The sequence below is a fragment of the Zea mays genome, chromosome 4 (genome assembly GCF_902167145.1).
Source record: "Zea mays cultivar B73 chromosome 4, Zm-B73-REFERENCE-NAM-5.0, whole genome shotgun sequence".
Classification (NCBI taxonomy): Eukaryota; Viridiplantae; Streptophyta; class Magnoliopsida; order Poales; family Poaceae; genus Zea; species Zea mays.
In genome coordinates this window covers 29,944,221-29,962,776 of record NC_050099.1, presented here as the reverse complement: position 1 = coordinate 29,962,776, position 18,556 = coordinate 29,944,221, and the positions used below count along the sequence as shown (strand labels likewise).

The 18,556-nt window shown below is 41.6% G+C and overlaps 1 protein-coding gene and 1 pseudogene across 1 annotated transcript; one reads left to right on the top strand and one right to left on the bottom strand.

The window, feature by feature from the left end:
* Positions 1–11,710: 11,710 nt before the first annotated feature.
* LOC100240698 (uncharacterized) lies at positions 11,711–13,962 on the top strand. Its single transcript, NM_001144024.1, is given in 6 exon segments — positions 11,711–11,917; positions 11,998–12,086; positions 12,737–12,792; positions 12,877–12,929; positions 13,352–13,470; positions 13,564–13,962. Coding segments are annotated over 5 exon segments (360 nt in total). The 5' UTR covers positions 11,711–11,917; positions 11,998–12,049; the 3' UTR covers positions 13,659–13,962.
* Positions 13,855–16,969, bottom strand: LOC103655191 (lactoylglutathione lyase-like; annotated as a pseudogene).
* Between the last annotated feature and the right edge of the window lie 1,587 nt (positions 16,970–18,556).

Genomic DNA, 18,556 nt, shown 5'->3' with positions numbered 1-18,556 from the left:
GACTTAGAAAATGAGAAATTTAAATTTGCTAGAAGCATGCTCTATAACGGGAGACGCCCTGGCATCAAGGATGACATTGGCTTCCAAAGGGGAGACAATGTCAAACTTAATGCCCCTCCTAAAAGATTGTCAAACTTTGTTAAGGGCAAGGCTCCCATGCCTCAGGATAACGAGGGTTACATTTTGTACCCTGCCGGTTATCCCGAGAGCAAAATTAGAAGAATTCATTCTAGGAAGTCTCACTCTGGCCCTAATCATGCTCTTATGTATAAGGGTGAGACATCTAGCTCTAGGCAATCAACCCGTGCTAAGTTGCCTAAGAAGAAAACTCCTAGTGCATCAAATGAGTCCAACATTTCATTTAAAACTTTCGATGCATCTTATGTTTTGACTAACAAATCTGGCAAGGTAGTTGCCAAGTTTGTTGGGGGCAAACACAAGGGATCAAAGACTTGTGTTTGGGTACCCAAAGTTCTTGTATCTAATGCCAAAGGACCCAAAACCATTTGGGTACCTAAAACCAAGAACTAAACTTGTTTTGTAGGTTTATGCATCCGGGGGCTCAAGTTGGATCATCGATAGCGGGTGCACAAACCACATGACAGGGGAGAAGAAGATGTTCTCCTCCTATGAGAAAAACCAAGATCCCAAAGAGCGATCACATTCGGGGATGGAAATCAAGGTTTGGTCAAAGGATTGGGTAAAATTGCTATATCACCTGACCATTCCATTTCAAATGTTTTTCTTGTTGATTCTTTAGATTACAACTTGCTTTCTATTTCACAATTATGTAAAATGGGCTACAACTGTCTTTTTACGGATACAGGTGTCACTGTCTTTAGAAGAAGTGATGATTCAATAGCATTTAAGGGAGTGTTAGAGGGTCAGCTATACTTAGTAGATTTTGATAGAGCTGAACTTGACACTTGCCTAATTGCTAAGACTAACATGGGCTGGCTCTGGCATCACCGACTAGCACATGTTGGAATGAAGAATCTTCACAAGCTTCTAAAGGGAGAACACGTTTTGGGACTAACAAATGTTCATTTTGAGAAAGACAGGATGTGTAGCGCATGTCAGGCAGGGAAGCAAGTTGGAGTTCATCATCCACACAAGAACGTCATGACAACTGACAGGCCACTAGAGCTCCTACACATGGATCTATTCGGCCTGATTGCCTACATAAGCATCGACGGGAGTAAGTACTGTCTAATTATTATGGATGACTATTCTCGCTTCACTTGGGTGTTCTTTTTGCAGGAAAAATCTCATACCCAAGAGACCTTAAAGGGATTCTTGAGACGAGCTCAAAACGAGTTCGACTTAAGGATCAAGAAAATAAGAAGCGACAACGGGACGAAGTTCAAGAACTCACAAATCGAAGGCTTCCTTGAGGAGGGCATCAAGCATGAGTTCTCTTCTCCCTACACCCCACAACAAAATGGTGTAGTGGAGAGGAAGAATCGAACTCTATTGGACATGGCAAGAACCATGCTTGATGAGTACAAGACTTCAGATCGGTTTTGGGCCGAGGCAGTCAACACCGCTTGCTACGCCATCAACCGGTTGTATCTACACTGAATCCTCAAAAAGACATCATATGAACTCCTAACCGGTAAAAAGCCCAATGTTTCATATTTTAGAGTCTTTGGTAGCAAATGCTTTATTCTTGTTAAAAGAGGTAGAAAATCTAAATTTGCTCCTAAGGCTGTAGAAGGTTTTTTACTAGGATATGATTCAAACACAAGGGCATATAGAGTCTTTAACAAGTCCTCCGGACTAGTTGAAGTTTCTTGTGACGTTGTGTTTGATGAGACTAACGGCTCTCAAGTAGAGCAAGTTGATCTTGATGAGATAGGTGATGAAGAGGCTCCGTGCATCGCTCTAAGGAACATGTCCATTGGGGATGTGTGTCCTAAGGAATTCGAAGAGCCACCACATGCACAAGATCAACCATCTTCCTCCATGCAAGCATCTCCACCAACTCAAGATGAGGATGAGGCTCAAAATGATGAAGAAAGAAATCAAGAAGTTGAGCCACCTCAAGAGGAGAGCAATGATCAAGGGGGAGATGCCGATGATCAAGATGAGGAAGATGAACAAGTTCCAAGACCACCACACCCAAGAGTCCACCAAGCAATCCATCGAGATCACCCCGTGAACACCATCCTCGGCGATATTCAAAAGGGGGTAACTACTCGATCTCGGGTTGCTCATTTTTGTGAACATTACTCTTTTGTTTCCTCTATTGAGCCACATAGAGTAGAGGAAGCACTACAAGATTCGGATTGGGTGGTGGTGATGCAAGAGGAGCTCAACAACTTCACTAGGAATGAGGTCTGGCATTTAGTTCCACGTCCTAATCAAAATGTTGTAGGAAACAAGTGGGTATTCCGCAACAAGCAAGATGAGCATGGGGTGGTGACAAGGAACAAAGCCCAACTTGTGGCCAAGGGGTATTCGCAAGTCGAAGGTTTGGATTTCGGTGAAACCTATGCACCCGTAGCTAGGCTTGAGTCAATTCGCATATTACTTGCCTATGCCACTTACCATGGCTTTAAGCTTTATCAAATGGACGTGAAAAGTGCCTTCCTCAATGGACCAATCAAGGAAGAGGTCTATGTTGAGCAACCTCCCAGCTTTGAAGATAGTGAGTATCCTAACCATGTCTATAAACTCTCTAAGGCGCTTTATGGGCTCAAGCAAGCCCAAGAGCATGGTATGAATGCCTAAGAGATTTTCTTATCACTAATGGCTTCAAAGTTGGAAAAGCCGATCCTACTCTATTCACTAAAACTCTTGACAATGATTTGTTTGTATGCCAAATTTATGTTGATGATATTATATTTGGGCCTACTAACGAATCTACATGTGAAGAATTTAGTAGGATCATGACACAAAGATTCGAGATGTTGATGATGGGGGAGTTGAAGTACTTCTTAGGATTTCAAGTGAAGCAACTCCAAGAGGGCACATTCATTAGCCAAACGAAGTATATTCAAGACATTCTAACCAAGTTTGGGATGAAGGATGTCAAAACCATCAAGACACCCATGGGAACCAATGGGCATCTCGACCTCGACACGGGAGGTAAATCCATCGATCAAAAGGTATATCGGTCGATGATAGGTTCTTTACTCTATTTATGTGCATCTCGACCGGATATTATGCTTTCCGTATGCATGTGTGCAAGATTCCAAGCCGACCCTAAGGAAGCTCACCTTACGGCCGTAAAACGAATCTTGAGATATTTGGTTCATACTCCTAAGTTTGGGCTTTGGTACCCTCGGGGATCCACATTTGATTTAATTGGTTATTCAGATGCCGATTGGGCTGGGTGTAAAATTAATAGGAAGAGCACATCGGGGACTTGCCAGTTCTTGGGACGATCCCTGGTGTCTTGGGCTTCAAAGAAGCAAAATTCCGTAGCTCTTTCTACCGCCGAAGCCGAGTATATTGCCGCAGGCCATTGTTGCGCGCAATTGCTTTGGATGTGGCAAACCCTTAGGGACTATGGTTACAAATTAACCAAAGTTCCTCTTCTATGTGATAATGAGAGTGCAATCCGCATGGCGGATAATCCCGTTGAACATAGCCGCACTAAACACATAGCCATTCGGTATCATTTCTTAAGAGATCACCAACAAAAGGGAGATATCGAGATTGCATATATTAACACTAAAGAACAATTAGCCGATATCTTTACCAAGCCACTAGATGAACAAACTTTTAACAAACTTAGGCATGAGCTAAATATTCTTGATTCTAGGAATTTCTTTTGATGTTTTGCACACATAGCTCATAAATATACCTTTGATCATGTCTCTTTTATATGCTATGACTAATGTGTTTTCAAGTATATTTCAAACCAAGTCATAGATTGAAAGGGAATTGAAGTCCTCGGCGAAGACAAAGGCTTCCACTCCACTCCATCGAATTACTCATCCTTCACCGTCGCTCCGAGCAACTCTCCGTCTTTGGTATAATCTTCACTCATATTTTTTTGCCAAAAAGGAGAAAGTAGTTCAAAGGGCTTATATTTCACTCAAATATCCGTTTTTGGCGATTCATGCCAAAGGGGGAGAAAGTATTAGCCCAAAGCAAAAGGACCGCACCACCACCGATTTCAAAAATGTGTTCAAATGATGAAATTTTTCAAGTGATATCTTATTGTTTTCAAAAGGGGGAGAAAGTAGTATTTTCAAAATTGGTATCTTAAAACCCTCTTGAACACTAAGAGGAGGATCTTTATTAAGGGGGGAGTTTTGTTTAGTCAAAGGTAAAGCATTTGAAACAGAGGGAGAAAATTTCAAATCTCAAAATTGCTTCTCAAAATCTTGTTCATTTACCTTTGACTATTTGCAAAAGGACTTTGAAAAGAAATTACAAAAGAATTTGCAAAAACAAAACATGTGGTACAAGCGTGGTCCCAAATGTTAAAAATATAAATAAACAATCCATGCATATCTTATGAGAATATATTGGTTTCATTTCAAGCAACCTTTGCACTTACATTTTGCAAACTAGTCAATTATGCACTTCTACATTTGCTTTGGTTTGTGTTGACATCAATCACCAAAAAGGGGGGAGATTGAAAGGCAATTAGGCTTACACCTTTTTTCTAATTAATTTTGGTGGTTGAATTGCTCAACACAAATAATTGAACTAACTAGTTTGCTCTAGTCTATAAGTTCTACCGGTGCCAAAGGTTCACAATAAGCCAATAAAAAGACCAAGAAATGGTTCAAACAAAGAGAGCCAAAGACATCCCAAAATGCACCCTGGTCTGGCGCACCGGACTGTCCGGTGTGCCACCGGACAGTGTCCGGTGCACCAAGGCACTCGAGGCTGAACTTGCCACCTTCGGGAAAATCAGAGGGCGCTCCGCTATAATTCACCGGACTGTCCGGTGAAGCACCAGACAGTGTCCGATGTGCCAGCGGAGCAACGACTACTTCGCGTGCAATGGTCGTCTGCAACCGCATTCAGTGCACTACAGTGCGCGCCAGAGTCAGAGCACGCGCAGTTGGCGCACCGGACAGTCTACAGGACCTGTCCGGTGCACCACTGGACAGCCCAGAGGCCCCACAAGTCAGGGCTCCAACGGTCGAACCCCAACGGTTGGCTGACGTGGCTGGCGCACCGGACAGTGGCCGGTGCGCCATGCGACAGCAGTCTTCCAACGACCATTTTTGGTGGTTGGGGCTATAAATACCCCAACCACCCCACATTCAATGACATCCAAGTTTCTACACTTCTACACCTTACAAGAGCTATAACATTCAATACAAGACACACCAAAGAGATCAAATCCTCTCTCAACTCCACACAAAGCTTTAGTGATTAGAGAGAGTGATTTGTTGTGTTCATTTGAGCTCTTGCGCTTGGATTGCTTCTTTATTTCTCATTCTTCTTGTGATCAAACTCAATTGTAACCAAGGCAAGAGACACCAATTGTGTGGTGGTCCTTGCGGGAACTTTGTGTTCCGTGTGATTGAGAAGAGAAGCTCACTCGGTCTAAGTGACTGTTTGAGAGAGGGAAAGGGTTGAAAGAGACCCGGTCTTCGTGACCACCTCAACGGGGAGTAGGTTTGCAAGAACCGAACCTCGGTAAAACAAATCACCGTGTCTTGCTCTTTATTCGCTCACGATTTGTTTTGCGCCTTCTCTCTCGGACTCGTTTATATTTCTAACGCTAACCCGGCTTGTAGTTGTGCTTAAGTTTATAAATTTCAGATTCGCCCTATTCACCCCCCTCTAGGCGACTTTCAATGTCCTTCTCCGACAACGAACATGTATGTCCGCCTCTTTCCTTCCCCTCCTGCTCTACGAAACCTTGGGAGTGAGGGATGGGGTCTCTGATTTGCTGACTATGATACCCGTGCGTTCATAAAATATTATGCTAAAAGTGGAGATAACCAATAAAAAAATTTGAGATCTTTTTGGTAGATAATTTACGTGGTTATTATGCGAGCCATCGCAACGCACGGGCAACCGACTAGTCTATCATAATACCAGAGACAGTGGTTAGTTTAGATCAAAATTTAAGGAGTATTTGGATTATGTGTTATAATAGTAAATATGCGTAATTTAATATATAGATTTAGAGAGTTGTATCTTACTTCATTCCAAACTAAAATCCGTTTTAGGATTTTTGTGGATTCATATAATATTTGATGTATGTGTTATATATATATAAATATATATATATATATATCTAGATTCATTATCCTACATTTGAATATGGACATAAAAATCAAAAACTAAAACGATTACTATTTTAGGACGGAGGAGTATTTTTCAATAATGGGTCATATGCACAATTTATCTACATGACATTATATTCAATGATGATCCGCCTATCTGATATTGAATGTTTTAGATGGTCTCTTTATCTATCTTTCTAGCACATTTTGTGATATGATAATTAATATGGAGGCTTAAGAAAAAGGCATGTAACTAATATGGAGGCTTTTCATTTTTACTTCGTTCGGGGGCGACAGAGTGTTACACTGCTGTAAATTGAATTTATTTTCACGTATTTTTGCTATATTCGGAAAAACATACCAGTGAGTTGTTACATTTTCATTTGGACTGAAATTTCAACTGGAAGTGACTGGGAAAAAGCATAGAAAACACGAATCCCCTTCTGTGTAAACTTTGTTCTTGGGCCTGAACTAATAGATGCAGTTGTTCGCTTGTTGATAACCCGCGTTCTCCAGTTGGGCCCGTAGAAACCGCGGCCAGCTCAGGCCCTCGGTCTAGCGACACTAGAGGAGGTACGAATAGTCAGTGACTAAAATTCGCTAAACACTCCGGTTAATGTTTAGCGATTAACTATTTTTAGGGTGTTTAAATACATTATAACTAATAGCTAGTTGACTAAAAATTGATAATAAAATTAGCTAGCTAATAAAGAGCTACTTTACTACTAACTAATTTACCAAAAATAACTAATAGCTGAACTATTAGCCATGGTGTTTCAATGTCTCAACTAATTTTAGCCACTAACTATTAGCTTTAGTGCATTTAAACACCCTATTAGAGAATCTCCAAGAGACTCCTCATTTTTTACTCTTTATTGGACTCTCTATTTAACTTTTCATAAAAATTACACTCTATATGTAACATCTCACTCCAACAGACTATCTATCTAGTTTAGCTAGTTAGGTGACTAGTCAAATTTGGCTAGTGAGAGAGCTAATTTAGAGAGTCGGATAACTTGTCGAGTCAGATAGCTAGTCTGTTGGAGAGCTACTTTGCTGTTGAGTAGCCAAATTTTGGTTTGGCGAGCATTTGGATAGGCTCTTGGAGATGCTCTTAGTAAATTAGTTAATAGTTTAGCTAGCTAATTCTACTGGTATTTTTTAGCCAACTAACTGTTCGTTCAAACACTCGCTCCTCTTTTCTACCCTCGCGGGCCACGATCTCGCCCGCAGTGAAAAGAGTGCTTCTACGTCTTCTCCTTGACTCCTTCCTTCCACAAGAGAGACAAACCTAGCTCGCGGATTGCCGGATGGACCCTCAGCAGCCAGAACCAGTCAGCTACCTGTGCGGAGGTGATCCCTCTTCTCCCTCCTTATCTTCCTCTTGATCTCTATTTGTCGCCGCGATTCCCGGCAGGCCGACCTCACCATGACTGATTTTTTTGTTCGTAGCAGCCTAGCAAGCAGCAAACATAAGTTAAACTAGCTATGGTTTCCTTGTTTCTCACCTGGAAAATATTTTTGGCGGTTTTCTTCTGAGATTACATATCGATGTTGTATAAGAGGACTGCAAGTGATCCTAGAATTTTAACATGTAGACATGTATGAGCAGCTTCTCGAACAAAGGGCTTTTCAATCCGAGAAATTAGAAAAGCTTTGATGCCTGAAATACAGGTCAAATCTACAAGTTTTAGTGATTCCCATAATTGTGGGAATGTTTGGTTTCATCTTAATCAAGTAAAGTACTGAATTCCTCGTCCATATTCTGATGTGAACGAAAGCTGCTTTTGTTTCAGATTGTGGAGCTGAGAACACGCTGAAGCCGACAGATGTGATCCAGTGCCGTGAGTGGGGCTACCGCATCCTCTACAAGAAGCGGACCCATCGAAGTATGGCCACCTTTATGCCTTCTCTCTTCAATTCCTATGTGACTTGTCTCAAGTGATTGCTCGTGTTTTAGGTGTGACTGGTTAGGGGTCTGTTTGGTTGGGCTGTGGCTGTGAAAAAAGCTGCTGTGGGCTGTGAGCTGTGGAAAAAGCTACTGTGGGCTGTGAGCTGTGGAAAAAGCTACTGTGGGCTGTGAGCTGTTAAAAAGCTAAAACTGTTTGGTCAAAACCACTAAAATCGTTAAAAGTTCTTTGATATATGTTTTCACAGTTCTATCTAAAAGCCACTAAAAGCATGTCCAAGGGTGCTTTTATTTTTACATTGCAAGAAAGTCGGCTTTTAGAAAAAGCTGCTTCCTGGATCCAGCCCTTTGGTTTGACTTTTGGCTTTTAGGGGACAAAAGTCAAAGTCAAAAGCCGAACCAAACACACCCTAGATTCGTCTCCACTTTCTGATTGATACATGTATATAGTGGGATACATTGTATACAACTTCTTGTAATTGGCTTGTGATGTTGTTACATTTTCTTGGGTATAGCTTGAACTTGTACCATATGACTATGGACATAGTATATGGCCAGGAAAAATCTCTTATATCCCATTTGCATGTAGATATTGGTGCATAGAATTGGAAATTAGAATCGGTTTTCTTAATTTTTGTTGTTTGGTTGCATATGGATTTGAGATTTGGAATCAAGGACCTAATTCCCTAGTATTGGAATATATTTGGAAGCTCCCTCTTTCAATACAAAGCATCACCCCTCTGTATTGCATTGAATTAGATCACACAATTCCAAACTTCAATACAGTGACATCTAAACAATAGAATTGGAATTGCATCTCATTTCAATACCATGGTTGATTTGGTATTGAACCCAATTCAATTCCATGTCCTCCAATATCGACATTCAAACGAATCATTAGCCTGTGGGTGTTAAGTTATTGCTTCCTTTGATCACCAATATAAGTCCATCTGGTTTTTTCCTAACTCATTTTTAAAACTTTTTACTTGCAATATCTTTTCATCTTAAATGACAAGAATCATACTATATTATAAAGTAATTTATATAATGAATATATTAATGTTAATCTATCTAAAATTTTAGACATCGATAGTCAAAGTTAAACAAAAAATCTTCCGCCGGTGTATCTCTATGTGCTTTACAAGGTAGATATTGCTTACTGACATGGAATGGAAATGGATTATTTAAAAATGGTTAGAAAATGCTTGTTTGTATAATTCATTATTGGTTATTAACCAAGACCCAGTTTGTTAGTCCACTTTCATTATTAGGTGACTGTTTGTTTTCATTTTTTGTAACTTGGGGAAAATGTGCATATGTTTTTGTTAAATTCTATATGTAAAAAAGAATCGTTTGATGTGGCCTTTTTATACTACTGTTGACTCATTGAGGGTATTGCTATGTGCACTTTGGATTTGTTGGCTGAACTAAAACAACCATGGAAACTCTTAACATGTTGAACTTGATTAAAGTCTCTAGGGAAACATGTTACCAAGGAAGTATGTAACTTGCAAGTTACACTATCTTTATCTTCACAATTTCTTTAATTATCTAGTTTTGAAGTAGATCCATTCCTATGCTTGTACTGTGCATTGAAATTGAGAGATCTTGTTCCATTTGTGGTGTCACGTCTGGGGAACCTAGGACATGAAATCTTCCATTGAGACTCGCCTTAATATACAATATTGAGAGGATTAAGAAAAGAACAAATAATATGTTTAGGGTGAATAGTGAATACTCGTGCCTTCATACATAAGTTTTGCCATGCACTTGGATATACACTATATCTAGATAGATAGTAGAAGCAATGTATGTAGAAAAGCCAAAACGTCTTACAATCAAAATAGAGGTATTACAATAATGTATGGAAAGTTCTGGACATTCATGATTGAGCCGCCCAGACACTTGCTTCTTCCATTTCTTCTTTTCTAGAAACGGTCATAATCCGGGGCACTCGTGTCCAAAAATAAAGTTTGTCCACTAGAGATTATGTCGAAGAGAGTTACACTGTGATGTAAGGGGTCGTGCTATCTCTAGAGGGGAAAGGGACGGTGCATGTAGAAGGGGTATGCAAGTTGGTTTTTTAGTTGGGAGGCGAGGGTAGGCAACACAAGGGGTCTTGAAGTTGACATGATGGTGTGGTTGAGAACCAAAGAGGTTAGGGTTGCTATCACATTTCTTTGTTGGGCATATGGCATTTGATCTTGATCCTTTGTGTTTGTTACAAAAAATGTATTTACTGTGAGCTTACTACATCTTAGCCTATGGTGTGCTATTGTTGGCTTCCTTCGTGCATGACATTGTTGCTATCATTATGAAAAGGAAATAATTAGATGGTTTCATGCGTATGCATACATATAACATGTCTTTTGAAAGAATGGGTGAAGGCAGGGCCGGGCCAGTAAAATCTAAGGTCCTATACAAAATTCCGGAATATCAATCTATAAACTAGAACTATACTAATATAGGCTATAATAGTATGATAAAAATATTATATTAAGAGTTGTGTCTAGCTGTCTATTCAATTTTGTATTGTATAATTTTACTTGGATAGTATTATTCTTTAAAAATAAAATCTTGAACGATATTTACGTTTAAATGGAGATGTAGTCGTGATCAAAGACAAAGACACCATACAAACAACTGATTTGACTCATGAGAAGAAGATTTGCTTAGAGATTAGTTGATTTATTTTCCTTACTGAGCTAATTACTGAACTGTGTATTGATTAAACTATTGATGACTATTATTTTAGGGGCTTGGAGGATTGAGGCCCTGTTCGTGGGCACCGGCCGCACGTGCCTCCGTCCGGGCCTGATTTTTCCTTCATAACCCGAAACCATTTCATAACAGAAAAATGGTAGCTAAACAGATTCGATAGTAAGCTCCCACTGAAAATGGCGTCTAGCGAAGTAGATAACAAACTCTAGTAGTTGCTCTAGCCTACAGAGTGTGATTGCATGGTACTACTGCATGCAAGATCTTGCATCTTGGCAGTTTGAAGTGAGTTTTTTTTCCCGATCCATTGTAAGTGAGTTTTTTCCCGATTTATCATACTTGTCCTGATCAAAATTCTGCTCTTCTGTTTTGGCAGTTGTGTAGTACGAGACACGCTGAAGACTAGGGAACAAAAGCTGAGAATTATAGTTTTTCGGCCAAGAAATTCGCCGAAAAAATAGATATTTTTTAATATGTCCCATATTTAATTTTAATTTATGAAATTCGCCGAGAATTATAGTTTTTCGGCCAAGAAATTCGAAATTCGTTTTTAATGTAAAAAACCATACGCATTACAAACAAATCCTATCAGAACTTTAATTTTTTTAAACTCAATTATCATTTTTAGTAAAGATACCCAATTTCGTCACGGATTTCGGTAAAAAAAATCCGATTTTCGTTTTAAAAAACGTTAAAATGCAAATTGGTTGAGAAATTTGAAAGATCTTTTTGCTGAGCAAAAAAATACGAAGTAGAAAAAAACGAAATAGTTAACCCTTGTGGGACACAAAGGAAAACTGAAAACGAGGCGGAGTGGTGGCGGCCTGGCGGGACTTATCCGTGCAATTCATTCCAGTCCAGCGATCCAATCCAAAGAAGCCTCCTGCTGTCCACCTCATTCCCCATCCGTCCCCGTGGGAAGCGGGGCAAAGCGACGTACGCTACCCTTTGCGTGCGCGTAGCATTTAACCAAGCAACTCCCAATCCCCACTCCTCCCCCACCATTTCTTCCCTCTCGCCTTCCCCTCCGCCGGCAATCCCACGTCCAATCAGCCGCCGCTCCAGCCTTCCATCCATCCATCCCGTGAGCGCCTGCCGCCCTCCACCGTTTCTGTCGATTTCCCCGCGCCTCCTGACCCTACCCGATTGTTTTTTCTGTTCCAGGTAGCTGCTCTCTATTACGCCAGCGATCGAGAGACCAAGAGGAGCAGGAGCGATGGCGAGGAGCTCGTTCAAGCTGGAGCACCCCTTCGGTTCGTCCCTCCGATTCCTGATTCCCCCCTCCTCATCCGGGCTTCAGCTCTTGTTATTGGTCGTGCTAGGGTTTCGGTTGTTTGGCTGGTACTGGTAGATGGTACCCCGTGCGGACCTATCAATCAATCGATTCCTTGAATTTCCTAGGTTATATAAGCAAAGCTTTGTTGGGGGCGGGCGGGGGTTGGTCTGTTCTATCGTTTCGCGATCCTGTGATGGTTGGATACATGTTTTATTTTTGTTTGGGGGGGGGGGGGGCGTGGTGGGAATCTGCAGCTTTGATGGAGTGCTCGTGGTAATCTGCACTAGGCGATTCATAGGCTGTGGCACCCACAGTTTGCTGTGTTGTGTAGCAGCTTAACATGATCCGGCACAGTTCGTACCGACTCCAGCAACTAGTAAATTCCATCATTTGCATCTGGTGCTCTTCGTTGCTAAATTTTTCCGAACTCGTTCTCAAGCTGTAACTCCCCAGTTTACATTATCTTATCAGGTTTAGGCTGTACCTACATCCGCGGAATGGTTTGTCTGTTTCCTGTGCATGCCTTACCATTGCATGGTTCTTATTCAACACTTGGGGGTTATACAAATGTACCCTTTCGCCTTAAAATGTCTGAATTCTCATTATACCTATGTTCTATGTTTGTAGAAAGGAGGCAAGCTGAGGCTAACCGCATCAGGGAGAAGTACCCCGATAGAATTCCTGTAAGCCTTAAGTAATTGTTATCCATGCCCTCTGATCATTTTCCACGATATAGCTTTTGTTCTCATCCAAATCGGGTAATGTAGGTCATTGTTGAGAAGGCCGAGAGGAGTGACATCCCAGACATCGACAAGAAAAAGTCAGTTCCGAACCATTTCAAGATTATTTCAATTGCATTTCTTGACTTTTATGGTTTTTCCTGACATTGCAATTTTTTTCCCTGTACTTCTGAAAGTAGTTTTACCGATTGTCGTCGTCGACTTTGTCAAACTCTTCATAATGCAAAACTGCTGGATGTAGGCATTATCCCTTGTGCAGTTGTGCCAATCATGCCTTTGAAGTTGTTTATCTCTACTCCCAACCAAGAGTCTGTTGTCTGTTCCTTGTGCAAGTTGCCATCTAGAGATTGATTGTTTGCTGCATTAGCGTATCCCTTGGCCCTTGCTTCTACCATCTTCCAGCATTAACCAATTCAGAAGGAACTCTTGCTTATCGGTACAAGCCAAGACCAGCTTGCAGCATCTGTGTGCCTCCAAGTAACATGCGATTGCTTGCATGCAGGTACCTTGTCCCCGCCGACCTCACAGTGGGACAGTTTGTGTACGTGGTGCGGAAGCGCATCAAGCTCAGCGCCGAGAAGGCGATCTTCATCTTCGTGAAGAACACCCTCCCACCAACAGGTTTGCCATACCATCGTGGGGAAAAACAAAATAAAACCTACCTGTCCATGGTGCCCGTGTGTACAATGCTGTTACTTTTTCTTGTCCATGCAGCTGCCCTGATGTCTGCCATCTACGAGGAGAACAAGGACGAGGACGGGTTCCTCTACATGACCTACAGCGGCGAGAACACCTTTGGGCTGCTATGAGTGGCGCCGCGCCGCCGTGGATCGACGTCGGACAATGCCCCTCCTCCTGTAAATACTTAAAAAAAAAATAGGCGTCTCAAGAATCCGTGTACATAATAATCTGGCATGTCTTGCATCAAAAGCAACTCGTTGCGTCCACTGTCTGTTGAAACTATTGAAGCGTACTAAACATTTAAGCAACTCGTTGCGTCCACTGTCAGCTCTGGGTTGCTTCAGAAGTTCTGTCACCTGCTGCGTCCTCCGTGAGCTTGTCGATGTGGCAAAGTAACACAGGGTGCCTGTGGTCATTCCACCCGTTTAGGTACTAGCATGTTGCTGTTACTTTGTTGTTGTTGTTGTTGTTTATTTAGAATTAACCGCTCCTGAGGCAGTGGCACCGACTGGTTAACGGCGAGTTCTAACCTGACCCGCCGGCATGCCGACTGCACTGGCAAACCGATGGCGGCGAAGAAGGGCACCGGCATGCGGCCAGCAGCGATGGAACAGCAGCCGTGTGCCTGCAAGATTCTGGTTCGGTTGCGTTTGGATCAATGGAGATCTCGTTTCATCTCAGGATTCTGGTTCGGTTGCGTTTGGATCTAAGGGAGTTGAGAGATTAAATCTCTTCCATTTAATTTTAACTAGGGAGAGATTTAATCCTCTTGAGCCTGTTCGGTTAGTCTAGATTGCAGATAGGAATTGTTCCAGCATATGAAGATTATATAAATTAGCGAATCATCTCGACCCGTTCTGGAGGAACCGAACGTGCCCTGCATAACTCCCTTTGATCAAGACGTTACCAAATAAGCCCTCGGTGAGCTAGCTAATTGGTTTGCTTGATTTCAAGACATCTTTGCTCCTGCATATATAGAATGCATGTATCAGAGATTTTATACTGATGTTTATTTCCTCGCGGTACAGGTTACACTCTTTAGGGCCTGTTCCTTTCTCTAGGATTGAACCAAGATTTGTTTCCAGCTCATCAAAATTTATATAAATTAGAGAAGTCTAGGAACTATTCCAGAGCTCTATTCCGTGGAAACAGAACAGGCCTTAATCTTTATTCTATACTGCATTCCTCAATCAGAATGAATGTGTTTCTCCCTGCTTTTCACCCTCCGCATCAATGCAGAATAGCTAGGCGTGCTGCATCTCACTATTAGTAAGTATTTTTTTTTCTTTTCCTTTTTAAAAAAGTAACGTCTACGACTCGTCAATCTTTTGTACCATTTAAGGGTGTTTAGTTTCTACAAACTATTTTTTAGTCTTTATATTTTATTCCATTTTAGTCTTTAAATTATCAAATACGGAAACTAAGGTCCCATTATTTAGTTTGAGGGATTAAAGATTAGTCCTTCCGTTTTAGTCTAATTTATTTTTTAAATTGCTAAACGGTGAGACTAAAATATGGATAAATTATTTGTCTCTAGTCTCTCAAGAGGCGACTAAAAGGAACTAAACCATATTAATTCCACTTTTGCTCCTACTTTATTTCAGTTTCACTAATGAGGGAAAATGCTAGGGGTATTTTGGTTCTCTTATGATTAATTTAACATGTTCTAAATACTTTTATTCCTTAGAACCAAATAAGGTAGGGATTTAGGGTTTAGTGCTCTAATTAAACTTTAGCTCCTGGACTAAAGAAAACCAAACACGCCCTAAAACTTTATATTTTAGTTTCTGTATTTAGTAATTTAGGAACTATAATGTAATAAAATGAATAGTCTCTATAAATCAAACATCCTTCTTAATTTGCATACTGCAGAAAGTGCATTGTTCAGGCAAAGCAGTTAGGAGAGAAATACAGTTCTCTCCTGACGTACGTTCTAGCTTGTTAAGATAACAATCCAGTTCGGCTCGGTCCATTTACAAACCGACTACAGCAACACCCGGAACAAACCGAATCAAATATCAACGCATACCTAATAAGAAACCATCATATTCGAATTTGGGTTGGGGTTTCCACCAAAATCTACTACTCCCTACTCCGTCTTGCGAAAACATAATTCTGGGTTTTGGATAGATCAAACTTTTCTGATAGGTTTGGTTAAGTTTCAAAAAAAAAATATTGACATCTATGTCTTTAAGTATATGTACTGGGAACATATTCTACGACTATATATTTATTCAGTATCGTAAATATTGTTAGTTCTTTTTATAGACTTCATCAAACCTAAAATTATTTTACTCCACCCGAAATGAGATTGCATCCGTTCTCCTCTCTCTCTCTCTCTTTTTGGACGGAGGGGCGAGGCCTACGTGAAAGGAGCCGGTGAAGCCTGTTTCTTCGCCTTCACCGACTCGCTGTCTCCTGCAGTGTGTGAACAGTGCCAGGATCGGAGCACCACTGCCAAACAAGCCGCTACATGTAGCAGTTGCATTAGCAGGCTAGCAGCAGCACAACTTCTGTAGCCCACATCGTATTGGATGATTGGATCACAAGCCCTGCTAAACTACACCTAGTACCTGGGTGCCCCGGTCCGGTTCTCACTGGAGTTCCCTGACGAAGTGTCGGTGTTGTCAACCAGAACCTACAATGTCAAGTATAAAACATCACTTTTTTTATTTACGCAAAAGATTAACAGTTAACCGTACATAACAGATGTAAGCATACCACTTTCCAGCCATCTGGATCGACAAAAGAGGCGATCTTAGTGTTGATCCCAGGCAGCGGCCCAGGCTGCCGCAGGATCTTGCCACCTACTAGTTCTTTGGTCGCCAAGTCAACCGCCTCGGCACTCTTGTACACGTCGTTGGTGCCAATGGCAACCTGCACTCAACGATTAGGAAATGCCAAAATATGATTACAAAAATGTTTCGGTTGAAGGTTCCATGAAGACCTGAGCATATGCATTGCCCTTGCTGTATTCTGTGATTCCGTAGTTGTATGTCTACTCCAGAACGGTTGTCTTGCTGTCGTCATCAGCATAGCCTAACATGGCGATGGTATACTGTACAAGGGTGAAAATGGTCAGTCCACTAAGCTGAAAGAACACTACATCTAACAGGGGGGAAATTGCATGGCATTTCTCTCAGTCTCAGCACTATGAAACGTCATTCTTTCAGTGCCAAATAACTGCAAGTACCTTGTAGTCAGGTACATCCTTCTTCCTTAGGAGCTTCATCCCTAGGGCATGCATGGAAACAAACAAAGAATACACCATGCATGAGAATGAGAATGAGACTGCTCCTCTGGAGATAAAAAGAAGAAACACATCTCTAGCTTTTGGAATAGACCAGCTTTACAAAAGGAAAGAAAATACCTTCTCATAAAACTTGATAGAAAGCTCAAGGTCACCAACGCGAAAAGAGGCTTCACTACGGGTTGCCATCCCTGATGAAAGAGTTGCACATTTGATAAGGACAAGGGAGGACAGTAAATCTTAAATAAAACAAAGAATGAAAGCATCAGGTGTTCATATTGTTAAAAAAAATCTTTTTCCAGTACGGACGGAACGCTATTTAGTCAATGCTTTTCTCTAAAAAGCAGGAATTTATCAGAAATATCACCCTCCCTTATCCTATACATAAAATAATCAGTGCTGAGTGCTCAAATGACAGAACACAAGGTGATCGAATCTCTAATCCCAGACTGCATCTAAAATATTTTATATTGGAAAAAAACAGCAGCAAATGCTGCAGTTGCGGCTCAACTAAATCATAAACACAAAGATGTAGTCATCTATTAAGTGGACACACAACCAAATGAACGAAGACGGGAGCCTCAGCAAGTTCCCTGCACAAGTTTACTGCAAGACAGACTTACTAGGGAACCTACAAGTTTCTAGTAGACAGGCAGGCCTGACTGTCATGGCCGATGCTTGACTCTGACCATCAGACCATGATAAAGGAGACAGTCGGCTGGACGTGGGTGTTTGGCGTGTGTATCGTTGATTTGAATATAATGACGTTGTGTAGGCAGGTGTGAGTGGGCCGTGAAGTTGGGCCGGATCGTTTGGGCGCCTATATAGGCTGCTCTGTTGTAACAGAGAAGGGGAGAACTTTGAAATAACAGAACTCAGTTTCCAGTAACCAACTCACCTCCGGTGTGTTTATCGGTGATCTCTCGGCGACGACTGCACGCACTCACGTCGGCGATGCCGCGCCGGCCAAGGGTCGTGACACTGACTCAAAACCCAGAACGCATAACGATCCTAACCAAACGAGATCCAGAAAACAGATGCAACAACGACAAAGTCTAACCTAGAAATTGTAGATAGAAACTGGATACTGTATCCAGTTTCTATCTACAGTTTCTAGGTTAGACTAAGTCATTATCTAAAAAAAAGGGCCTAAGTGGGGTCAGCGGCCAGCCATAGCTGCACAGCAGACAGCGCGCCGCGGTCAGGTCAGGCGGCCAGGAATTGATGGATTTGGAGGTAGAGGCTCACCTTGGCTTGGATTCGGACAGGTCTGATTCGATTCAGGGCCTGTTCGCTTGTACATAAATAAATCCGGATTCGTTCCAGCTTATTAAAATCTATATAAATTAAAAAATTAATCTAGCTAGGAATTAATCTGGAGCTCCAATCCCTATAAACCGAACAAGGCCTCAGACTAACTGCAGTGGTGTACGCTGCCCTTCCCCCTCCCCTTGCATGCGGCGCGTAGGGGGCACCCTATGGCCGCAGCGGTGCCCCCTACAGCGCCCCCTACGTATCGGTCTCCTTCTCTCTCCCCCCAGATATAGCGTGTCACTGTTTATCACCCTAAACACTGTGCTGTGGGTTCACGAGTAATTGTTAGTAGATAAAAAAATGATAGTTGGTATATAAAATGATATTTTATAGTGGTAGTGGGGTATAGGGAGAGTATTTAGGGGGAACCGCTGCGGGAGATGAAAAAATAGGGGGAAAATAGGGGGAAAAGTGATATAGTGGGAAAAATTTAAGGGTAACGGTTGCGGATAGCCTCAGCAC